At 38.1% G+C, this 26,596-nt stretch overlaps 1 protein-coding gene across 1 annotated transcript in view; it reads right to left on the reverse strand.

Annotated features, from left to right (window-relative positions):
* The window catches only part of adgrb2 (adhesion G protein-coupled receptor B2), a 353,452-nt gene extending 329,136 nt beyond the window's left edge, over positions 1-24,316 (reverse strand). The window contains exons 1-2 of the mRNA XM_047383933.1: positions 24,285-24,316; positions 24,119-24,179 (exon numbers count right to left, since the gene is read on the reverse strand). Of these exons, the coding sequence (XP_047239889.1) occupies positions 24,119-24,179; positions 24,285-24,316 (93 nt within the window). The remainder of the gene's footprint in view (positions 1-24,118; positions 24,180-24,284) is intronic.
* Between the last annotated feature and the right edge of the window lie 2,280 nt (positions 24,317-26,596).

Consider the following 26,596-nt stretch of genomic DNA (forward strand, 5'->3'; position numbering starts at 1 on the left):
GTGGGTGGCTAATCCACCAGCCAATCAATGATGAGATAAGGAGGCGCTGACTCTTGGGTTCACTGGCATAAAGCAAACAGGTTTATCTTGCATTTTATTCCATCTGGTTCCACACTTGACATAACAATACACCTAAAGAAATATAGGTGAAATGCCATATACAATTCTTGGTGTGAAGACAGAGGAAGGCCAAAGTGAGAACCATTTCTAGTTGTTTTTTTAATGCAGATAGAAAAAAGAAAATTCTCCACAAAGTGCTCTAAAGTTGGGTTTATGTGCAGATTTTGTTAACCAATATAAGTCCTTTTGCTGCAAGCCAAACCCTGGTATTGTCAGCTCTTTGTCTGTTTCTTCGGTCTTATGTATACTGAGTCAGCACCTACCAAGGGGACAAAATGGAGAGAAAGTGTTTGAGTGTATGTGTGTAGAAAAAGTGCAAGGATCGGAAGAGAATGAGTAAATATTACAGTACTGCTGAGGGGAGCAGTGTATGACAGACCGTTGGAAAGCCAAGTTTAGACACACACACACATCTTTAGCTTCCTTTTTGGTGCTGAAAATGTAGAGAAATAAGAAAACTATCAAAACAGTGTGTTTGAGGAGAATCTCTGTCAGTCGTGCAAAAGAGCTAATTATTTTCCAAAAAAAGCACATTATTTTGGGCACAAACACATCTGCAAGAGGAAACTCTTAACACAGAGAAAAACACAAATCTTTCATTACAATTTTATGTCAAAGTGTCCTGTTCATCGAAAGTTCAATCAAACTCAAAGGGAACAGAACAGTCTATGCCTGAATGGAAGTGGACTGGCAAAGTCTGCCACGCAATACTGAAACACTGATGGTAAAGAGTTGTATGAGTGCAAGTCATTGAATAATATATTTTTAAATGCATATCTGTTTTCTACACCTGTGTAATCCTTGCATAGGGGTTGGTACATTTCTCTAATGGTCAATAAGCCAGAGGCAGGATAAACCCTGGGCAGTTTGCCACTTCATTGCAAGACAATATAAACAAGACAAACAACAATGCACACGTACATGTACAGTTTAGAGTAACTAATTAGCATAACATGCTTGTTTTGAATGGTTGGAGGAATCCAGAGTGCTCAAAAAACTTAACCATGCGCAGGAAGACCCAGACTATGCTTCACACCTAGGACCTATCCACCACTGTTCTTGAAGGATCACAGGGAGGCTTGTGGACAGGACTCCGGTCCATCACAGGACAACACAAAAAAAACCATGGCAAAAAATAACTACACATACAAACAGTGATTTAGAATGGCCAGTCAAGCTAACATACACATTTTTGTATGCTGGGAGGAGGCTGGGGTACCTGGAAAGGAAAAAAAAACACTGATGCACAGGGAGAACATGCAAGCACCACACTGTAAGGCCCTCACCAAGATTCACACTCAGGACCTTTTGCACGACAGGGCAGCCCATCTTTGACAAAATTAGATTGTGAAAGGATTTGTTTGAGTACAAACATTTTATGCCGATGTCCAATGAATGACCTTTCTGCATTAGTTGCCTCTAGCCAGTTATAAATCTCTAATTAAGGCAGCTCTGTCCCAACTGAATGTGGTCATCTCCTAATTTGTTAAGTCTTATCCGTTGTCTACACTTTATTGTGACATGTCCAATGTGTGCTAATGGAAATAAATTATTTGTGTGACACACCACACTGAGATGTCCCGGTGTGTTTTTGCCAGCCATCAGACTGTCACCACTACATCAAACCTTCAACCCTGAACCCTACTAACTCTTAAGTAAAGCAACCATTATGGTGAGTTGACTTCAATTCCCATTGGTCATTTTAGAAATCACACAAATGGCAAGGAGTCTCAGTCTCATCTTGAGATGTTTTATGAAAGAGGCTATCATGCCTTACATTGTGAAATCAGCAATCCATTTCTTAAACACTAGTTCACTTGGCTCTAGCAATTTATGTTAAGACAGGTCTTCTGATTTATTCAATATTCCTCTGTTTTTCAGGCAATCTAACTTTCCAAAATTTCAATGAAAATGACAGTGTTTATGCTTGAACCTCACTCTACACCCAGGGGACAAAAATCAGTCTCGTTTCTGTTACTGACAGTTGTTCAGAGTCATGGGCTTAATATAGACTCATCTCTTTGGCGTTATGCCTGCAGGCCACAAGGAACAGCTGAGATGAGGCAAAGCTAAACAAAAACAAAAAATGTAACCGTTGTTTAATTGTCTAAAAACCTGATAAAAATAAAAACCTGACTTGTTGTTTTCTCCTTTCTGTTGCTTTGTCCACCCAGGCAAAATGGCAACTTTACACACCACTGAGCTTGAACAGCATTTATCTCACTCATTTTAACACTGTAGAGACTTTGATCTCAAAGGTCTGTGGGAGTTGAAGTACAAATAAAAAGATTCCTATTATTTAAAATTCTGTTTGTGCATTTCAATCATTCAAAATCCAGAGCAAAGCTGCATGACTCTCCACTTACCAAAAAATGTACAACCGAGTGCTCAGTTGTATGTCAGCATTGATTGCGGCCAAGCCTACATAATTATCTTGTTCTAGCGGTCATTCAGTGGCAGACTAGATTGCAGTGTAATTCTGTGGGCGCACCACTGCCACTCAAGTTGTGTGGGCAGCAGCAAGGAGGCTAGTGGGATGTCAGAATGACAAGAAGCAAAATAGCAATCTGTAATATATTTTTTGCAAATAAAGAATGAAATTAGTTATCAAATTTGATCAATGACGGCTATGGCAGAAAGTGAATGCTGCCTTTGCTTGAGGCTAAATCTTCACAGAGAAGAAGGAAACTCCTAAGCAGTTTTCTGGGAATCCAAGTAGTTTGAATGATGTAGCTGCTTAAAGTGCTGCAAATACTGACTTGCACAACTATTCCATGTATTATTGTTTGCTACTCTTTATTTTCTGTTGATTCAATTTCAGAGATAATGAACCTATAACCGATTGCATGACAACTCATTTTGTCAGGTTGCCCTCAATAAAGAAAAGTTTGTTGGCCCTATTTAATTAAAATATTTAACTAAAATATTTTTATATGCAGTTCCACCTGCTATTTTGTTTATCATTGCTGGACCTGTTTGTGTTATTGAGGACTGTATCAGTCAGTAAAACCTTAATCATTTCTGAGTTCACTTAAAGAAAATTGCCCTTGGTTGGTCCTTGTTTATATGTCTGTTTATATAGTATCTCTGTTTCACCTAAAAAATGTTTTTTTATATTGTCAAAATTTACTTTTTTTGAAAGGGCATGACCATGTTCTGTAACTAGAGAAATGAATTCTCTCCAAAAAAAAAACAATTTTTCTCTGGCATTAAATTTTATGAAAATTTTTAACATTATGCATCCGTCACCTGAAACTGCTAAATATTGCATATGCCCACCATTGGTAATAAGATTTTTTGACTGAATGTTAAGGACGTCGGTATGTTTCCCACACAATATGTATGTGCCAAACAAGTAAAAAAAAAAAAGTAGGGGAAAGCAAAATCAAATCCAATTACTGGTGTGATGAACCACATGTATGCCCCTGGCGATGAGCCTGGGCAGGTTCCCCAAAAGACAACAACAGCTGAACAAGAAGCCTGATTGAAATGGCAGGCCTTCAAACAACATTTGTTCCCATTGGAACAGATCTAAACAAACTTCCTTCCCATTGGGCTGACAGTAATGGGCAGAACAGAGTGTAATTTAGGAAGCTGATAAAGAGGGAAAAGATTGAGGGGGGATGGGGGGGTCACATGCTAATGCAGGCTGCCTAATTTAGAGCTGAGTTTGTGCAAAGGAAAAAAAAAATGTAATCAGCCTCAAGTGGATGTAAAGTTATTCTGGAAGTAAACTTACCTCTAAGTCCTTCACTTAGAGATGCTTAGTTGTACAAAGACAAAACTTTAAAGACAAAACTTGCATTTACCTAAACACATTTTTCAGTCGGAGATCAATTTTCATAATTTTTTTAATTAGTGAGATTTTCTAATTTCCTACCTATAAACATTATAGATTGTTATATTTCAATAGGAATGTGTTAGACAAAGGCAGCATTTTATAAAATGTACTTAAATCAAAGTAATCAAATTGAGTCAAATCTTGAGAATGAGAAACATGAAAACCCTCCACAGAAAGTCCTTCGCAACTAGGTCCCCCTGCATACCAGATAAAAAACAGCAAACAGTTTCAAGGAGTGCCTCAAATGTTTTGAACCTGGATCATACAAAATTTAGAAAACCTGATTTCAGTGTAAAGTTAGTAATCACACCATCAGCATTTTTATCAGTTTAAGAGCAGCATTACAAGATGCAGGTGAAGGGGTTTTCTGCTCAGAGTGCTGCACACTATCCTACACAATTATTTTAACAATAGTGCTTTGTGCAAATCTCTGAAATTTTAGCCAGAAGGAATTTTTGCTTTGTTTGGCGATAGTTTCACATTGTTGTATTGAAAATGTTTACTCAAGTAAAGAATCAACCTGAAACCCCTAACTACTCCTCAAGCAGCAATAATTATTAGGTCCCTTAATCTTTCATGTCTAGCAGATCAGTAAAAACAACTTAAAAAAAACAGAGGTAAAGGAAACGTAATGCTCAAGTATTAATCTAAGCTCACAGTCTGAAGACTGTGTTTCCCAAATTCAAAAACGAATTGACTATTTGTGAAAATACAACTAACTGTGCTACTTAAGCATTAAAAGCTAGCAAACTAAATCATAATAAAATCTGATTACCAGCTTTACATTCATAAACATAAATTAATATATGTGAAAAACAAAAAATTTTTAAAATAAGAACATTGCAGCAAGCCTGGGTTCGACTCCCGGCTATCTTTCTGCAAGGAGTTTGCATGTTCCCCCCGTGGATGCATGGGTTCTCACCAGGTACTCCGGCTTTCTCCCACAGTCAAAAGACATGCCTATTAGGTTAGTTAGTCTCTCTAAATTGCCCTTGGGTGTCTGAATGAGTGTGTGCATGGTTGTTTGTGTGTGTTGCCCTGCGATGGACTGGCGACCTGTCCAGGGTGTACCCCGCCTCCAGCCCATAGATTGCTGGAGATAGGCACCAGCTTCCCCGCAATCCACTATGGAAGAAGCAGTATAGAAAATGGCTGACTGACTGACAAAATAAAAACATAATAACCGAAATAAAATAAAATAAAAAATTATAAACAATCAGGTGAAAAATGTGTTTTTCTAATAGTAAGGGTCAGACATTGATAGAGAGAAGCCTGCTAAATCCACATTAGCCTCTAACAAATTTAGAAACCTATTACTTTAGGGAATGTGTTCACCGAGTACTGAGTGTATGCAGAGCACTTCAGGAGGCACTGTGTAAACTCACTGGGGGGTTTGTGAGTGTTTGTGTGTGTGTGTGTGTGTGTGTGTGTGTGTGTGTGTGTGTGTGTGTGTGTGTGTGTGTGTGTGTGTGTGAAAACCTTGCTTCCTTAATTTAATTGGCAATTATATTAGCTCTTCGACTCTTCTGCGTACAACACAGCAAGCAAGTCTAGATAATCACAAGCTCAAACCTAATGTGTAAATACTCCCGGAGGGACAGAACATGCTCAAATAGTCACCAAAGTCTGACAAGCGGATGCTTGCACAAACATCATGAAACAATGGGGATAGGGGTCAGGCGGGCAGAATCTGGGCAAATCCCACCAGGAAAAACACAAGTGGGAAGAGGATACAGTTGACAGTTTGTTTTTGTTTTTTTATCTATACTTTATTTAAGAAGTTGGTTACATTGGTTTAAAAGTTTCCACCGTTGTCAGTCTTTACCGTGATGCCAAGAACTTAGATCGTGTGAAAAAGAAGAAAGTTAGAAGAGCATTAGAGGTTTGGAGAGAACAAAGTAAATGCAAATAAAAGAGATTGAGTGCTGCTATGGGCACTGTATGAATAACCCAAAAGAGTTGAAGTGTGTATATGTGAGGAGGCTCCATGCCCAGGTAAGAATAAAGATAGTGAAACGCTGTATTTATAATTCATAGTCAAAGTTGTGAGAAGAGAGGACAAGCGAATGACAGGTGGGCTCAACTCTCGCCCGCTCTCTGGGAATTCAAAAATAGCCCCGTCCGTGTTTAGCCACTGAAGAAACGTCTCTCCTCACAAAGCCAGAGAAAGTGTCAGGCAGTCAAGTATGGAAAAAAAGGAGAAAAGAACCCCTCAAGGTCAGGAAGATGTGTGGGGAAAAAAAAGAATGTGATTGTTAAATCTAAACTCCGCAAGAGTCCTGGCATTGTCGGGTGTTGCTATGCACCTTAAAAGGGGGACAGTCAAGACTAGCGGTAAGTAAGGCTGACTGTGAGACTTATTAAAAGCACACCAAGTGAGTGAGGCATTTAAAAAAGTAAAACAAAACCTTTTTTCCCAAAGAAAAGAAAAAATTTACAAAAAACAGAGTAAGAAACGTATGTGCAGACGTTCAGACATGCAAGAGTGGCACTTAAAAGAAAACAGACACAAGGCACTAGAAAAGATAACCTAAAAAAAGAGATATATATATATTTCGATGGCAATTGATATCAGCCCTTTCGTCGTTTTTCATTTCTTCCCCCGACATGGTTCTTTGAGCAAAGAAAGGAGAGCAGACGAAGGAAGAGGTCACCAGCTTCCATGCCAATTTGGCTTTATTAGCAGGGTAAAAGAGGGAGAGGAAGGAGAGGGGGTTGATAGAGAGAAAAGAGGAAATGGGAGAAAGAGGGAGTTCTCAGAATTAAAAGGAAGCTATTGATGTCTCTAGCTGCAAGGCCCTCCTTTTACCCAACTTCTAATTTGGCATTTCACACACAGCACACACAGAGGAAATTAATTAAAGGGGCCAGGAGAGGATAGGAGAGAAAGCTGGAAAGCGAGACAATATATATGTGCTGTAGCCATGGAGAAGCAGGTAAAAAGAAGTGATGAAATACGGAAAAAAATTGAATCCATTGATGTTGCAGATAAAGTACAACGTAAAAGAAAGATTAAAAAAGGGTGAGTTATCTTTTGTCGAGGCATCCTCATCAGTGAAAGCATTGCAGAGCAACCCAATTAAATAGGCATTTTCACTAAAGAGAATTCATCAACCAGAGGGTTATTTTAACTTGTGTCTCATTACAGGCTAATCCAGACTCACAAAATCGCTGTAACTGTTAAGATTCAACGATCAGTGCAGCCAGATCTTTGGAGAGAATTAGGCAAGCTGGTCAAAAGACATTCCACAACAGGTGTACATGTCTGAGAAACAGAACTAAGTTTATGGAACCAAAGCTCCATATCCCAGTTTTGTATTATTTCAAAATGCCTTGATTGATCCGTGCTGTTACTGTTAGCTTCAGTTTGTGCAGCTGTAATTTTCATCTATACAGGTCCTTCTCAAAATATTAGCATATTGTGATAAAGTTCATTATTTTCCATAATGTCATGATGAAAATTTAACATTCATATATTTTAGATTAATTGCACACTAACTGAAATATGTCAGGTCTTTTATTGTCTTAATACAGATGATTTTGGCATACAGCTCATGAAAACCCAAAATTCCTATCTCACAAAATTAGCATATTTCATCCGACCAATAAAAGAAAAGTGTTTTTAATACAAAAAACGTCAACCTTCAAATAATCATGTACAGTTATGCACTCAATACTTGGTCGGGAATCCTTTGGCAGAAATGACTGCTTCAATGCGGCGTGGCATGGAGGCAATCAGCCTGTGGCACTGCTGAGGTCTTATGGAGGCCCAGGATGCTTCGATAGCGGCCTTTAGCTCATCCAGAGTGTTGGGTCTTGAGTCTCTCAACGTTCTCTTCACAATATCCCACAGATTCTCTATGGGGTTCAGGTCAGGAGAGTTGGCAGGCCAATTGAGCACAGTGATACCATGGTCAGTAAACCATTTACCAGTGGTTTTGGCACTGTGAGCAGGTGCCAGGTCGTGCTGAAAAATGAAATCTTCATCTCCATAAAGCTTTTCAGCAGATGGAAGCATGAAGTGCTCCAAAATCTCCTGATAGCTAGCTGCATTAACCCTGCCCTTGATAAAACACAGTGGACCAACACCAGCAGCTGACATGGCACCCCAGACCATCACTGACTGTGAGTACTTGACACTGGACTTCTGGCATTTTGGCATTTCCTTCTCCCCAGTCTTCCTCCAGACTCTGGCACCTTGATTTCTGAATGACATGCAGAATTTGCTTTCATCCGAAAAAAGTACTTTGGACCACTGAGCAACAGTCCAGTGCTGCTTCTCTGTAGCCCAGGTCTGGGGAATGCGGCACCTGTAGCCCATTTCCTGCACACGCTTGTGCAAGGTGGCTCTGGATGTTTCTACTCCAGACTCAGTCCACTGCTTCCGCAGGTCCCCCAAGGTCTGGAATCGGCCCTTCTCCAAAATCTTCCTCAGGGTCCGGTCACCTCTTCTCGTTGTGCAGCGTTTTCTGCCACACTTTTTCATTCCCACAGACTTCCCACTGAGGTGCCTTGATACAGCACTCTGGGAACAGCCTATTCGTACAGAAATTTATTTCTGTGTCTTACCCTCTTGCTTGAGGGTGTCAATAGTGGACTTCTGGACAGCAGTCAGGTCGGCAGTCTTACCCATGATTGGGGTTTTGAGTGATGAACCAGGATGGGAGTTTTAAAGGCCCCAGGAATCTTTTGCAGGTGTTTAGAGTTAACTCGTTGATTCAGATGATTAGGTTCATAGCTCGTTTAGAGACCCTTTTAATGATATGCTAATTTTGTGAGATAGGAATTTTGGGTTTTCATGAGCTGTATGCCAAAATCATCCGTATTAAGACAATAAAAGACCTGAAATATTTCAGTTAGTGTGCAATAAATCTACAATATATGAATGTTAAATTTTCATCATGACATTATGGAAAATAATGAACTTTATCACAATATGCTAATATTTTGAGAAGGACCTGTATTCTGTCAATAAGACCAGGCTTTGCATTCATTTAAACACAAGTCCTTGGCAGCAAAAATAGGATTTGTATATTAACCTGCTTGTATTACTTTTACAGATACCTAACAAGTAATTTATCAGAATGTATGCTATAATTATCAAAAATATACAATAAAAAAAAAATTTTCTCTTGTGCAGAGAATGTTGATGAAGTATCTAGGGCAGGTGAGAAACTGCAGCTCTTGTGTTGGGGTCCTATTGTGCAGTAATCAGTCTCTATCCAAAGTTGTCCTAGGAAAGAACACTGTTGAACTGGCAGGGGGTCATGGGTGGAAAAAGATATGGGTGGTGAACTCATTAACAACCTTTCATACAAGCTATATTCCCTGATGGCTGCGGGGTCTTTCTGCAAAATAATACACCCTTCCACACAACAGAAATGATTAAGGATATTTTAAGGAAATAAAGAAAAGGTTTGAGGTGTTAACTTTGCCTTCAACATCCCTTTATCTTAATTCAATTACATATCTGTGGAATTTACCGGAGAAACGTGTAATTAAAAAAAAACTCTACTATGCACTGTACACTTTAAGGTCTAGCGGATCCAATGCCTTAAAGGGTCAGGGCTATGTTGGCAGCAAACAGAGTAATAACACTCTATTTGGTATGAGGTCGTAGTGTATGCTAGTTTAATTTAGATTTTGTAGCAGACATATCAGGTTATGTGGACCAAAGGATGTTGACATTTGTTCCATTAATGCGTCCAACTAGATTCAGAAACCTCACTATGAAGTCAGTCAGAAACAAAAACCCAGCTGTCTCTTACTAATCATCTGCTGATTATCGTATTTCTCTACTTGTAGTTTAAAGACAACCTGGCAAACAACAAATGAGCTAAATAAATTAACCAAAAAACAAAACTACTGACAAATGTTTTAGCTCAATTAATAAACTGTTAGAATGATCCCAAAGATAGTTCATTAGGAATTTAAAGTGGTAAGATTTGATAACCTGCATAAGGGGAAGGTAACTGACAATTGAGAACTAAAAGAAAATATATCAGCATCTTTAAAAGAACATAAGCACAAAATGTTGAATTATTAATGGACTTTCCATCTTAGCAACAGGCATACTCGCTTGTTTCTCTGTTTTTAAGCCAATGGCAGTCTTCTGTCAGTGAACATGGTTTGGTTTTATCTGACTTCCATGACACTCACATTGTTCCATTTCATTCGTCAACATATCTATGAATTACAAGAGCTAATTTCTAACCCCCCAGGCTGATTTCCATAAATTCAGCAAAGTCATTTCATCTTAACAACAGGACATCTAAACACAAGCACCCAACTGCGCCTGCTCAGCCGTGCTTTCGTGCATTCCTGGCTTTCATGCACATATACAAACACATTTAAAAACAGAGATTTATGACTGCTGCAAATCCCCGTCTGCGGTCAGAGCCAGATAGCGCTCACTGCAGACGTAGCAAAACAGAGAAGAGTAATTTCATCCACTGTTGGATGAGTAGACGATGATAAGGCTCTGCTCTCCTCCTCTCTCCTTTAGTCTTTTTTCACCCCTACTTTCCGGGTTCTTCCGGTTGTCATTTTGTCTCAGACCCTTTAATCTCCTCTTTGTCGCTTCTTTGGCACGCTTGTGTAAATGCCGATCTCCCTGTTCCTAGTCACTTTGACTCACAGTCACTAAGCCTGCAATGTACATAAATATTATGGGTTTTTTTTTTTCTATGAAACAGGGAAAATAGCCAGGGACAGGTTGTAGCTCATACCTCAAACTAAATTGCAGATGTATGTTAAAGCTAAACGATAAAGATACCTCAGAAAAACAGAAATACAGAAGAAGAGATATAAAAAGAGAGACAGAGCCTATGGGAGCAAAAATGTCAACTTATCCACTAGCTGTGTGATAGAATACATGCATTATTGTGAGGGAGGATTACTCCTTAGTGGTGCAACACACCACCAAATAGGAAAATATCTTGTGATGGAGCTATGCGATATCAGTCGGCACAAAATGAAACACCAACAGCTTAGAGTGATACGATCAAGCTGAGTTATATTACTTTTATTTATTTGTTCCCCAGGCTTGTTCTTAAGCAAAATACAGACATTGTTTTGCCATGTGAGATAAAGCTGTTATGCACAACTTTGAAATGCAGCTTTCATGTCCTTGTGTTGGCTTTCACCACACTCTATAATACATACAAATCACTAATTTTCACTCACATTTCTCTCCTTTTTATCTCAATTCTCTCTTTTGACTCAGGCTGGGTGAGACCTGTCAAGGAAAAAACCTGCTTTCTGAACACTGGACTGTCAAGTCCTCCCTTCCCTGACCTCTTTTCATGCTTTCCTTCTCAGTTTCAACTGTATTCTGCTCATCCCTGATGAAGGAAGCACTCTGTTGCTCACGTTCATACCAGCTTTGCTTTTTATAAGTAGAGTAATAGTTTACCAGGCCATTAGAAGACCTTTTTTGGCAATAAGTTGTAGCAGGGCCTCCACTTAGAACATTTATTTTCTTGAAAGCCAGCATTCACATTGTAGATTCAGCTACATTACTACACAAATATTAAGACACCATAGTATGAGAAAAAAAACTCTGTTTTTCTTTTCTATGGGAAGTACTTATGTCAAATGAGATGAATGGTGCATGCCTGACAGCTTTATTTCAAGCCTACAACAGCTAGAAATGTGAATATCACTTGCTGGGGTCAGGGTTGACATTGTATAGTTATTGGATGGTGGCATTCATGTTCCAGTGGTGCTATTTCTCTATATTTTTGTGCACAACCAAAATGCATATGGTCCGTTAAATGACCTAATTAAAAAGAAGACAGGCATTTAGGGATCATTTATTTGAGATCGCATGAGAGATAGAAGACAGTTCATCTGCTAAGGAAACAGCAGTTCTGTGTGTTTAAGAGTGAATGTTTGCTTTTCTGTGCATGTCTGTGTGCATTCTGTAATTTTTTCAAGCATGTTCCTCCAGCAAACGTGTTTACAGACTGACCTATTTTCTTTTTATTTCAAATTTCTCAAACCTACTGTCATATAAACTCCAATCACATGCAAATATTTTCAGTCATGAAATGAAGGTGGTGTTGAAATTTGTTTGTTTTGTTTTATTTATTGGATGCTTCAAAGCCAACGTTGGGTGATTAGTGATGACATGCAGTCAGAACCCATGTTCCCATACGCACAACACTCTCTGGCTCATGCTCCAACCATGAAGACCAGTCATATTTCCCATACGATTCATTCCCCATGCTTTACCCACTTGCAACAGATTGGATGCCCAGGAGATATTTTTATTTAGCTTAAAAAGTGAGGCCTGGGGGGGTTCGGTGAAGAGCTGCATGTCTCACATCAAACGGTCCTGCTTCCCATGGGGTGTGACATTTGTTGTCGCTATAACCCGCATCCTATAAACAAACACTCACATGTAGAAATAAACACAAACATGTGCAGGCATTTACATGCATACAAATTTCATTTGCTACACTGATGCAACTCCAACTGTGAAATTAATAGCAATGTTAACTCCCCATAAATATCCCCTTTACGTGACACGCAAATATTCATGTACACACAACCCTCATCTCACCTATCTTTTAAACTGCCTGAAGTCAACAAACATCTCTCACAGCTGGGGTTTACCCTCAGGATTACTGCAGCTTAGACGCACTCAAACACACAAGCATGCAAAAACCTGTCTAGCCATATGCTGATTATAAAACACATTCACAGGTAGTGGGCAGATTCTAAGATAACATCATGAGATGCAAGTGTTCCAGCAGAAATCAAGCTTGAAGATTTTTAGGACCATCGGAGCATCCAGGAAAATGGTTCAAAGAAGAAGAGGAAGCACAAGTTCTTAGAAAACACAGAAACAACACAAGTTTCAGTAATATATTTGATTCAGGATTTGCAAGTTTTTGTTTTCAGACTTACAATGGACTACTACTCTTTTGTCACACATTACCCTCCCCTTTGCACACTTCAAATTCTCATCGTCTAGTTGGCCAGTAAAACCCCAATTACAATCTACTCGTCATTCCTCTGTTTATGAACACTGATTGTCAACTCATTCTTCTATGTTGCATTCAGGTTTTAGAAGCTGTTGCTAGAATTAGGCAAGTTTCTGTGATTTGCTTCTTACTATGGTGGTGCACTGACCATAAACCAAACAAGACTTAAACCCCAACAAAAAGCTGGGTTTTCCAGACAAACTTAAGAGGAACTGCATAAAAGATCCTTTTGGCTATGATTTTTAGAACATTTTCTTCAAGAAATTCTGGGAACCTTGCTGTTTGGAGGTTTATGGTTTTCATCTATTTGTCTGTTTCTGTTTTAAACTGTACGTCCTGTATTATATTAACTTGATTTGGCTGTTCTTGTGCACTGTGTTGTTTGTATATTCTGATCTTTCATTTTACACATGATACCGAGTTGCTTTGTCTGATTTGGCCTTGCACTTCTCATAACTTTGGTGTTTTGTCATGTTCAGTTTAGTTATTGTTTATCTGATCCTTGTGTAGTCCCTGTGTTTTTTCATTTCTCCACATAGTTCCCCCAGTTTTTGCTCCCCTTCAGTTATTTGACTAGCAGCTGATTTCTCTCACCCATTACCACTTCAGGACACATCCTCCCTGTGTTTATGCTCCCTGTTTTCAACAATGGACTTTCCTATTTACCTCCATATCCCTCTCTAGTTTTTTTTTTTTTTTTTCAAAACTGTTGTCTTTTATGGGATAACTCCAGTTTTATGTAAATTTGCATTTAATTACATTGCTTCTAATATGATCCAGACTGCCTAGTGCTTTAATTTAGGCCCTTTTACACCACTAGAAAATAATTACCTTATTACTGAACACGATGCATTTGGCTTTATATGAGTGATGTTTTGGTTTAGTTTAATTTTGCATTAAGAATGATTGGCTATTAAAAAAAACTAGCACCATCATACATGATTGAATAAGACAATTATTTCCAAAAATGCAAATTTTAAATACTAAATTTATACTTAATGTATAACCCTGTATTAAATATTGCCTGTCTTTATTGCCTATATGACTAATTCTTTGGTCAGCATATAAACAAAATTCACACTAGCTTGTGTTATCTACTCTGCAGACAATCATTGCACGCCTCTGCTGCAAGTTAATAGAAGAAACTTGAGTCATTAACACAATCCACATTAATATTATTATCCAACATTTTTTACAGACATTTCAATTTCATCCAACCAAACACAATCACATTTATTTTTACCGATGTTTTGTTAAAACGACCTGACTTCTAACCATATAACATGAGCCTAGCATTTGAGGTAAAGAAATATGGGAAGACTTGGAAGTAGATTTTAAAAAATGGTGGTAATATTTTCTTTTAATTTTATATTAGGTAAAATTGTGAAAATGCCAAACAAGCCCACAGTTTAATAAGATTATCTTTCCCAACCCCCATAAACACAGAATCTATTAAGTATTAATTTCAAAGATAAATTAGATTAGCTTAATTTATTTATTTTTTACCAAGGAGAGGCTTTGGGATGAAACAGAAGACACTGCATGCTGCACAAGCCAGCTAGATACTGCTATCTGCTACAGTTCAATGTGAGTAAACAAGCGCTGTATGAATCAATTCAAATGAAGCCCGGGGCAGTGAAAGCTGAGCCCCATACATTGTGCTGTCACATGATTTTCTGGGGCACAAAGCCACTTTTTCACGCCAGCCCCTCATTGAGACAGAGACCCGTCTCCAGCTCGCAACAGCAATGAGCCCCAACTACAGAAATTCCGCTCAAAACAAACACAACAAATTTATCATGTGTTACAGACTGCATGCTCACAGAGGACCACTCTTCAACAGCACCAAACAACTCAACCTGCTAAAAACAGTTTTGGAATAGCAAAAAAAGGCCAGTTAAAGAAATCCCCTGCCAGCCATTTCCCCATTCATCAGTCCCGTCTCTGCCCAGAATGATGAAGGACAGAAAGGACAGAAAAGACAAACATGATGGGATTTATTCAGCTCCAATTAATTCCAGCTCACGGTAAGGTTTTCTTTTTTTTTTTACTGTGTACTGAAGTGCATGGAAGTGCAGCCACAGACAGAGAAATATTCACATTTAAGATGTTACACAGGAACAATGGCACACAACTGGCACAGAAGTGTAATGGCCTACTTTCTTTTTCATTTCCTTTTATTGTTCAGGAAAAGTGGTTTTACTAAAAACCTTAAAGTCAATGTAGGCTGTGATTGGCTGCTCTATTAAATCAATGCTTCAAAATTATACTTGTGATGAATGTTCATCAAACACATGAAGGAATTATAAATATGCATGCATGATTTTAAATTATAATTACCTGCTGAGCAGTTTCACACATTTCTGAGCAAGAAATGCTCCTTGTGTTTGTCATTCTAGTACAACCTCCTAAAGAGCAATAGAAGCAAAATAAAGGAAGAAACACCACCAAACATATAAAGTGGCAGCATCATTCTGTAAGGCTGCTTTTTTCAGCAGGAATGGAGAAGCTGGCCAGAGTTGATTGCAGGATGTATAAAGCTAAATGAATGGCAATCTTGGAAGAAAACCTGTTAGACTGCAAAACACTTGAGACTGTGGCAGAGGGTTCCTTTCCAACACGAAGACTATCTTAAACATACAAAAAGAGCTACAATGGAGTGTTTAGATCAATTTATATTCATGGGTTCAAATTGTCTAATCAAAGTTCAGACCCAAATCAAATTTGAAGCAAGACTGTTCACAGGAGCTCTTCACACAGTCTGACTGAGCTATTTTGCAAAGAACAGGAGCAAATGTCAGTGACTAGATTTGAGATGCTGGTAAAGAGATACATCCAAAGACTTGTAGCTGTAACTGCAACAAAAACTGTTTTCACAAATTGTTGACTTGGGGATGTTGAATACAATGCATTAGGGCTGCAGTGACCAAGTATTCTGTTGGTTATTCTGATGATTAGATGAAGAAAACTGGCACACTGTACATTTTTAACTACTTGTGTTTATTTTATTAATAACAGAAATATTTTGAATAGAAAATGCAATTAAACAAAATGATTAAATTCATTTTTTAAATAAAATCAATATTTCATTCTTTTAAAAAAAGCAATAACATTGCATGTCTTCAGTGTATACATGGAACATTTGTAGCAAAGGATCCACTGTTAGTACCAAAAGTTCCAAAAAAATAAGAAAATTCTAACATCAGCATGTCAAGCTCAGCCCTTTCTGTTTAACTTAACATCATACGCTGCTTACTCCCTTTGTAGGGAAAATGATCACAAACAAAAAAGTGCATAAAGCATCCTGGATTTCTAAAGGGATTTATTTTTTAAATCAAAAAGCATAATTAACCAAACGGAACCTTTGTGTCCTTAAGTGCCAAGGTACACTCTTCTCATGTTTTGTTTTACTTTTTTTTTTTGCTGCATGAACAGAGAAGAAATAAAATCTAATTACACTTTATCTATCAAAAAGGTAAACTCCTGATAGGTAATGTGTAACTCATAATAAACAATGCCATTTATATATCAAAGCGCACTCTGTTTCTTCACAAGCACGAGTGTTCTCGTTCTGCAGACGACTGTAGTGTACGGAAGTGTTCTGTCAGAAAATTAATTTTTTCCAGAGTTCTTTTCAGAACACACCTCTGTTATGTTTAAGTGATCCCACACTTTTGACACTTGCTGTTTGTTTCTACGTGCTTCTTTTTGCCCCTTGTTGTCTCCCACCATAGCTGATAACGTTCACGTATCAGCAGCATAGGCTGTCAACAGCAGACGTGATAGTCCTGTGCAACACAAATAACCACCTGGAACACAACGCACTGAATAGTTCAACAGAATTTAATGAAGTTTCAAGAAATGTATCTGTCACATTAATTCCCACTAAAAATAGTTAAGTTTGTGGTTGTAACATGACAAATTCTTAAAGGTTCAAGGAGTATGAATACTTCTGCTCAAGGTCAACAAATATTTTCATAGCACTGTGCCATCTGGGTGCAGACTGATCTGTTTCAAGGATTATCAGGTAAAAACAGAGAGGTTGTGGGGAAATAAAAGTGATATGTTGAATAAATTAAAGGCCTGGGAACTTATGAATAGGATGTGTCAGGGCCGATTTGTAAATGCAGAGTCAGGGATAAAAGGGAAAATTAGCTGAGCTATTCACAGGATCTGACTCAGAACAAAATTCTGCAGTGAAGGCATGAACAAAAAGTGAGCATGCACAATAATATTTTCCCATGCACCAAAGCGTCTGATGATAACTTTTACAACTTTCTCATTCAATAGTAAAAGCATGATGCTGCAAAGTACATATTAACTGTAATAATGATGATAATCTACAAAAAATAGGAGCTGCACTGAGAAAATGCCTGGTAACCCTAATCGGCCGATGCTCAGATTGATCTGGCCTGAGCAGTGGCTGGCTGCTATATTCTCCAGAGGATACGCACACAGACTATTGTTTTTCATACCACTATCTACACTAACCGTGGTAATTGCTAGTTTAATATCCTAAAGACATTTCAATTATTGACTCCTTCTAGTCTTTTTGTCCTTGTTTAAAATAGTAAACCCTCTTTTAAATGTAACTTCTTTAAAATTCACGGTAGGATGCCCCATTTTCTTTGAATATAAATAATTAATAACACACTAAAGAGGACACTAAACATTTTGAATGATGTTCTTGTTATGATATAATGCTTGAGCAGCTATGGCCTGTATTGGAGAGTCAAAGGATTACAAAATACAGAGGTTGAAATCATCCCTAAAACTCTTTTTGGTGCATCTCTAACCAATATAAGGAGTAAATATGATTTAAATACATTATAAGCTATTCATTGCGATGAGTAACATTATTGATCAAAACCCAAAGTAACTAGTAGGAGCTCGATAGCAGGTTATTGAGTGACTGAGATAATTTAATATGAATACATTTGGTGTCCCTGCAGAGCAGATAATCACTGCCGAAAATTGAAGAAATCACATACATCATCTAAACACATCATCTCTAACATATGAGGCTCCAAACCCCTGCAGTAAATTCACCATATGGGTTTCAGATAAGGTTCAGCAATTTTATGTTTGGAACTCTCGTCGAATTCAGCTCTGACCTGTTAAAAGCCAAAGCAAGGCCTGATTAATACTTCTCCTTTCCTCTTTGAACCACGCAGACCATCAGTGCCCCCTTGCAGCTCGTTGTGGAGCATGATGGAGAAGCAATCAATATTTGATTTTGCTACTAATGCTCAGTGTAATATGCAGGATTATCAAGAAAACTGAATTGGCAAAAAGGTGCCAGTCGAGGCTGCCGTATATGTCTCTGTGTGCAAGTAGACATTATCTCTTGGTTGTGTTTACCTTCCTCTCCCTAATAATAAAACACAGCATGTAAGCCTGTCAAAAGGTGAACCTGGAATAATCAGTTAAAATAGAAATGCATGCAGAGAGGGACAAAAACATAATTCCAATAGGAGCTGAAATAAAAAGGATTGTTAGATTTTCAAGAATGAAGGTTCAAGATGATGAGCAGATTTCTTTCAGGTGAACAGAAAACTAAACCGACTAGCAAATCTTACAATGACAAACTGCCTTACAATTTTCTTTCCTTCTCATTTTCTCTACACACACATTCCATATCCAATTCCTGGCTTTAAATAACTTTTTTTATGCATGAATGGGCCGAAATCATATCCTGGGTGGCACATTGCAGATTCGTCTTCCGGAATTAATTTCCATGACAGAACATAGACCTCTTTAATGAGTTTTTATTGCATATTGATCACACACTGATACCACCAGTGAAGCACTTGGTATACATTATGCAGGAAGTGGTCCTTCATGACAGCTGCTGTCATCCCGGACATTCACTGTAACTACTCCAGCATGCTACGAAAGCCTAGATTTTCATTTGGCCAAATTGAATTGCACGGCACCAGATAAGTTTTGACATGATAGCCTATAATGGGTACAGGCAGCTGAAAAGTCAGCATTCGGAAAAAAAGAGCGAAGCTTTGGGATTTGCTCACAGCACAGACTTCAGTTTATCTCTTTTTCTTTTATGTTCCTATTTGCTTTCTGTGTGAAACAAGTTCAACATCTACCTCTTCTGTAGCCTAATTTATTCTTTCAAATTTGGGAACTTTTTGTCACGAAGCAGTCTTTATAAAGCAGATGAAAGAGGCTTCTTCATAAATTACGCATATAGTATTCTAAAGCCAAGGTTTCAGAAATGACCAACAATGAACCCATATTAAGCCATTTTTAAGGAAAGATAAGCATGGTTTTGTAAAAACCATCGAAAAACCTTGGCTGTAATTTTGAATGCTACTTCACTGGTTGGAGATAAATGCAAACATTTCCGTGTCAGTACTGCCCAAGTTGCAATGTGTACAATAAACAGTTAAGTCCAAACGTCCCCCTGCTGGTAAGACTCTAAAAGTATTCAAACTGTGTGTACACACCTAATTGTCTTGCCTTTTTCTGTGTTTTTATAAGCTGGGTATATATCCAGTGTAGGCATGAGGCCAGAACACCAAGATTCAAAACCAGCTCAAATCTTCTATAAAACTGTATAGTCCTGTATAGCCAGTCAAAGGGTCAGTAGGTTGAAATCTCCAAAACTATGCCTCAAATACAGGAAAGATAAATTTAGTTGTATGGAAACATTTCCAGACACAAAAAAACCCCATAAACAGTCATGGAGCCGAACCTGAAGGAGTACCACTCTCCATTCTCAAGCTAACTGTTTGTTAAAGCCAAAGTTAGCAAGCGACAAGGAGCATATCTCATGCAGCTGACTTAAGGGTGGCTAATGGTGGCTAATGCACTGGATAGCATCAGCTTGCATTACTCTATAATCAGCAGAACAGCTAAAAACTATTCTATTTTGTGCAGTAAGCTACACAATAACTTCATAGTAATAATAGCAATACGTTACTAAATTTAGCAATTCTATATTTGTGTGTAAGTTGTATCTACAGATAAATGTTTTTCTGTTCAGATCCTGACATTTAATTTAGTTTCAAATTTATGTGGAAATACTGCAAGAAAATGGTTGTTTTTCAGACAAGGTTTTTAATGTGAGAATTTTATAATAATTTTTGTCAGTCCCGAATGGATAGATGGATGGATGGATGGATGGATGGATGGATGGATGGATGGGTGGATGGGTGGATGGAAATACATTTGTGAAAATCAAAGCAAAATGTGTGAGCTGGAAACTGTTTATGCTACAGCAGTAAGGTTTCAGACCCTTCTTGCATGAATTTTTCAAAAAGGTAACTAGCAACAAATCTACCAACCTTTTCAGGTTTTTAATGGAGGAACCTTCTATTATTCCTACTATTCCACAGGTAGCCCAGAGCTTGCCAAACAGTCCCTCCCAACAGCTGCAAGAGATCCCTATGCATCAGTAGAGGATGCTGGTCTTTCAAAGAGGGGAAGCTCAATTTCAAGATCGCTGATTCGCTCATTTTGCTGTCAATCAAAAAGGGATTCAGCCTCAGACAGATCATCCAATCATCATGCAGAAGCTGAGCGTCCGGGTCAGCCGAGGCCCCCTAGACCCCCAGAGACGCTGAGCGTCCGATGGGCGGGACAAAGCCCAGCATTTTTGCTTCGTTATTGAACTCACTGTTTAAAACACTGTGAAGCTGCAGGAAAGAGTGAGAGGAAAGCTGCATCGTTACCAGTGATAAGAAGCTGATTCTGAACAAACGTTGAGCACGTTGTAGTGCATACTTAGTCATTGACATGTACACACAACAGTATATATTTGATCACTTATTTTTTGACATTTTAGGGGAAGCTGAGCTTCCCTTGGAGTCTTAGAGCCACTGCTATGCATGCAGACTGCTAATGAATTGTGCATGTGTAAAGCTGCTTCAGACTGATCCTCTAATCATGGCGGATATTAATATAAAATGGTCTTAATTGGAAATAAAATATATTAATTAAGGTGGGTCTTTCATGAATGAAAACATTTTACTATTGGTTAGATTATAGGGTATTCAGCAGACCATGGTCTTAAAATCCAAACCAGACTTAATAAAACTAAATAAAAAAATCTAAAAATAAATGTTAAAAACAGAGTTTATTGGAAAAAAAGTAAAAAATATATATATATATATTCCAATAAGGTGATATCTGCGTGCATCAAGGGTAGATAAAGGGGAAGGGTTGGAAATCGGACACCCCCCCAAAAAACATAATTAAAGAATCTTATTTTGAAGCTTTAAACATGTAGGGTTTTCTTTTCACTGAATATTGTTCCTTTCCATGACAATATTCAGATTTCTAGCGACTGTTAAAACAGCCAGTTACTGCTTTCACTATTGAGCAGTTGCAACATTTGCCAATGAAACAAAAGCATACAGAAATGGACTGACCTGAAACTGTCCCTCAAAAGCAAAAAGGAAAATGCCAATAATTTCTAATTATGTAAATTGCTTCAGCCTTTTCTCTAAAAATGCCAACGATGTACTTAAATTGCAACCTCTAGTCACAGGGAATAAAACAAATGTAAAGGAGTCACAGAACCCTACAGTGTGACTGCTGCCTCAACACTTACATGTTTTTGCCCTTAGGTGCTGAGGACCTTCAACAGGAGAGGGATTAGTTAAAAGAGGGATTAAAGGCATATTCCTCCCTTTAGAGGCTAATCAAATATGGTCCCTCTCATCTCTCTCATCCCTCTGTCCTCTGCTGTAACTGCATTTATTCAGTCAGGAAAAGCTGTTAACTGACACTCAACGTTGGTTAAAGCATGTCAATCACTCATGTGAACTTGGGTGCCACTGCACAAAGTTTTAGATAGTTTGTGTTTAGCATAATGCCAACTTTCATAATATTAAACAAAAACAATTTAAGGCCAATGGTGTAGCTAAAGTGCCTCAACAAGAACACTATAATGGGCTATTAAAGCAAAATACGTTTGATGTAATTAACGCAAACCTGCTCAACTCTAAGCCTGTTAGTATGGTCACTATGTAGAAAAGCTGGAATACATTTTACAAGGGGTATTTTGTTAGGAAACCTAAAGCAAACTTTAACGATTTGATGTTGACAAACATCAAACAGAAGGATACAAAGGTTGAGAGCATACCATGAGGCTTGGTTGTAAAGCTCATTTTAGTTCCCTGTTTGTGTAAAGATACTGCTTGTCTACGCATATTTCTCACTGGTGTGTAAAAAGAAACTGAGAGCAATCTATTACTAAACAAAAATCCTTATATTTAATATTCAACAAAAACTATCAAAGGACCCTGGGAAAAAAAAAAAAAAGTTGTACATCGTTACCACGCACAGATTTTAAAACTGTCAAACTGCAACCACGTAGTTACAGACAAAACATTAAAAGACCTAGAATCATGTATGTATATGCCAAAATAGCCACTGAGCTATGAATTTCAACGCCATAAGATAGAGTAAAACCATAGTTTACAGCAAGAATTGGCTAAACAGTATAGAATCCGAAAAATGTTATATTTCTTTTCCACGGTGCACTCAAGGGTGTTCTTTTGGGAATGATCAACAAGTTACTAGAGACGAGAGGTGCAGCTACTTGTCCATTTGAGATGTAAAGTTTTACTTCAGTTAAACCATTTTGTCCAAAAAGCTACGTATTTTAGAAAGCGACTCTTCATTTCCACCTATTCTTTGTTACACTTTTATTTAAATTTTTTATCTCACCAACCAAACTAAAATTATTTTAACCCTAACCCTTCCTAGCTGCAATAACAGCTATCTGCTAAGTTTACATTTTGGTAGGAGGATCCACTTAATATGTACAAGATCATTTGCAGTTTCTGAAAAACGTACCATACCATTTTAATCTAAAGATTTTGTGTTTTAAGTCTCTGTTAATTATGACTATATTAATTTATAAGCAATACTTTGTGTCATGCATTACACACCTACAGTGTAGGCCTACAACTTGCTTAACTGGACATGTTGCTATTTTTTTTTTGTGTCTAATTTTGTGGAGATAGTCAAAACATTTATGTCTTTAAGCTGACAGTAGGCATCTGCCAAATACCAGCATCAAAGTATTCAGAGGTTTTAAAAAGTTAAGGTTTCCAAACCCCAACATTTTCCAGCATAATGTTTCTCTGGTTTTAACTCTTGGTCCCAGAGAAAGTGACCAGAATTCTCTGTGTTCAAAGCACAGTGAGTAATGTAGCGTTCCCTACCACTACCTATTGCTGGGTACTGCTAATTGGAATAAACTAATTGGATAATGCAGCAAAACAAGCTCATAATAGTCTGGTCTTAAACAAGAAGAATACTGTCTGCTAACAGAAGCTAATGGTTCTAAATGGGGAGACAGTGATATGCTCTGCATAGTAAATATCCATCCCTCCATGGCCATATTCTCATTCCATTGGCATGCAACAAGCAAATGCAATTCTATAGAGGGATGAAGAGGGAGAGTACAGCTGCACCACTCTAACAGGTAGAGCTATCCATCAGTGGGAGCTGATAACAATGGGTTTTCATGCGCAACTGTCAAGGGATATTTTGAATAAATCCAAAGCAAGAACCTCTTAAAACCAGATGCATAGTCAGAGCATAAAACTACAGCACAGTATCAAAGATATGTTGTTTTGAAAAAAGCTTTAAAAGCAACTGCCTTTTCATTTTTACCCTAAAATGGTTACAGCCCAAGGAGTATCTGTTTTCATTCTAGCCAACGCAGTAATCATGAGACAACGCTCTTAATAAAACTTGAAGCGGACCAAAATAGAAATAGCTCCAGGATTCCGCGAATACCATCAGACTGTGACAGAATACTGTTGTCTGTCTGTATTTTCTTTCTTTCTGCCCCTCAACACCGAACTCTTAGCTTTGATCTCCTTATTTGGCACCACGATTAGTTGGTATTATTAGTGCCATGATATTAAGTTGTCTCATTTCAGAGGAGTGACAGCTCTTAAACAGGCGTTTGACACTAAAACCGTCACTAATGCTAATTCCTGCCACACTTGTGCAAACATTAATCTTTAATAATGACAAAAGGGCCTTCTGTCGAAGGGAAGGGTTACTTCCTGTTCCATCCAAACCCCTCTGACAGCCTTCTTTACTCAAGAACTCACTATCTTTAAATTGGCACAGACAAAAAAAGAAATCAGTTTCAGACTGAATGTGACACGCATAATGGACTTACTCGGTCTTGTGTGTTGATGCCTTTTTTAATTCCCTCTGTGGGTGTTTGAAGGCAACACAAGCTAAAAAAAAAAAGACAACTATCAGTAATCGAGGTCACAACTGGCTAGCATCCACGTACTTATAAATAAGTGGAAAATCACACAAAATGGATTCGCAGTGTGTACTTATAGCTGTCCTTGTGTCTGTGTCTGATCATTTGGGTAAAGATATTCCTCACAGTGCAATTTACCGATCCAGCAAGACATTTGCATTTTCAACTGAAGAGTTTTGTTTGGCAAAGAGTCTTAGCATACATTAGTGTGTGTGGCCGTGCAAGTGCAGGCCATCAACTAAACAAGAGATTCAAAGAGAGAGCTTCAAACTGCAGTAAAGTGAGTCTGGGTGTAGTGGGGGTGGGGCATTAGTAGGGTTAAAGGCTTGTTGTAGAAGTTTAAGCCTTTTTAGCTGAAAATCAGACAGAAGGAACTGTTATAGCCAAATCAGAGGCTGAGTTTTTCCCACACTCTGCGCTTTACATTTCATTATATTTTGCTGCTGGACAATGATTGCTGTGTATCCTACTAGCCCCAGACTGTGAGTGCCATATGTCTGTCTGGCTATCAAAAACATCTAATTCAGTCTAATTTTTGAGCACCAAATACAATACAGATGCAAGCGGAAAACAAATAAAGACTAAGATGAGAGCTTTTCCTAGTGCACACAATGCAGAAAAATGGATGCTGTGACACTAGTTGAATGTTAATTTATTATTTTGAATTAACATGTGAACAATAGACATGATGTACACAAACTCAGTTGTTTGTTAACAGTAAAAGTGAATCAGCCAGTGAATCAGAAACTCAATGCAGTTAGGTAGATAGACCTGGTGAAGACAACTTGCTGAATTCATGCTGGGCTGCAGAATGGAGAAGAAAGGAGATTTAAGCAACTTCAAATGTGGCATGATTGTTGGTGCCACGTTTTGCACAGAAACATTTCTTGGGTTTCCAGAAATGGTCTGAAAAAAAAAAAATGTAGGAGGCAGTTGTGTGGATGGAAAGACATTATTGATGTAATAGAAGACTGGGCACATAAGTTTTAGATGACCCCTTGTTACAACCAAGGTGGAATACTATCTTTGAATGCACTGAACCATGGGTTACATTCAATGAGCTATAGGAGCAGAGGACCACATCAAGTGCAATTCATGTCAGCTAAGAACAGGAAAAGCTATAATCCATGCAGGCTTACTAAAAATGAACAAAAACAGATGGGGAAAGATGTTGCATAATTTCAGCTGCAAAATTTAGATAGGATCAGAATTGGCATAAACAACCTGCAAACAGATTCAATTCAATTCAGTTTATTTATGTAGCGCCAATTCACAACACATGTTGTCTCAAGGAACTTCACAAAATCACCCAAACAGATTCATTTTGTCTTGTATCAGTGGTTCAGGCTGCTGTTGAGGGTGGTGCAATGATTTGGGGAATATTCTCTTGGCACATTTCAGGCCCCTTACAACCAAGTGAGCATCGTAAATACCACTGTCTATTGTTGCTGACCATGTCAATCCATTTATGACCACAGTGTATGCATCTTATGATGGCTACTTCTAGCAGAATGATGCACCATGCCACAAGGCTCAGATAATCTCAAACTGGTTTCTTGAAAATTAAATTTATTAACTGTACTCTAATGATTTACACACATAATGCTTGCCTTAATTTCCTAATAATTATTTAGATTTTCCAATTGAAAGCATTTTCAATACTGAAATGTGGGCTTAACCAAAAGTATGTTTAAAACCTGCTTAAAGGTTGTTGGAATGCAAGTTACTTTCAAACTTGTGCCTTATCTTTACATGCCACAGTAAGACGAGACAGATGTAGAATATTATGTTTATTGATGACCAAGGTTTTTAATAAAACCTTTGCTTTTTCGTAGTGCAACAACACCTCATAGTTGTGTGGTGTTCTAACCATGAAATAACTATTCCCAGATTCTAGTTATAAATTACCTAAATTATCTGACCATCTTCTTTTATCTTTTAACAAATGTAATGCAATTTAAAGGCAATTTTTCAACAAAGCATGACATTTGTTAAATATGAAGATGTACAGAATATAAAGGTATACTAGCTAAGTGTTTGGTTTAAAATGTATTACCAATTTCTAACTTGACAGTCTGTCATTTTCTACTGCTTATTCCATAGTGGGTCACGGGGGAGCTGGTGCCTATCTCCAGCAGTCTATGGGCAAGAGGCGGGGAACACCCTGGACAGGTTGCCAGTCCATCGCAGGGCAACACACAAACAACCATGCACACACTCATTCACACACCTAAGGGCAATTTAGAGTGACCAATTAACCTAACTGGCATGTCTTTGGACTGTGGGAGGAAGCCAGAGTACCCAGTGAGAGCCCACGCATGCACAGGGAGAACATGCAAACTCCATGCAGAAAGACCCCCGGCTGGGAATTGAACCCAGGACCTT

The sequence above is a fragment of the Girardinichthys multiradiatus genome, chromosome 13, assembly GCF_021462225.1.
Source record: "Girardinichthys multiradiatus isolate DD_20200921_A chromosome 13, DD_fGirMul_XY1, whole genome shotgun sequence".
Classification (NCBI taxonomy): Eukaryota; Metazoa; Chordata; class Actinopteri; order Cyprinodontiformes; family Goodeidae; genus Girardinichthys; species Girardinichthys multiradiatus.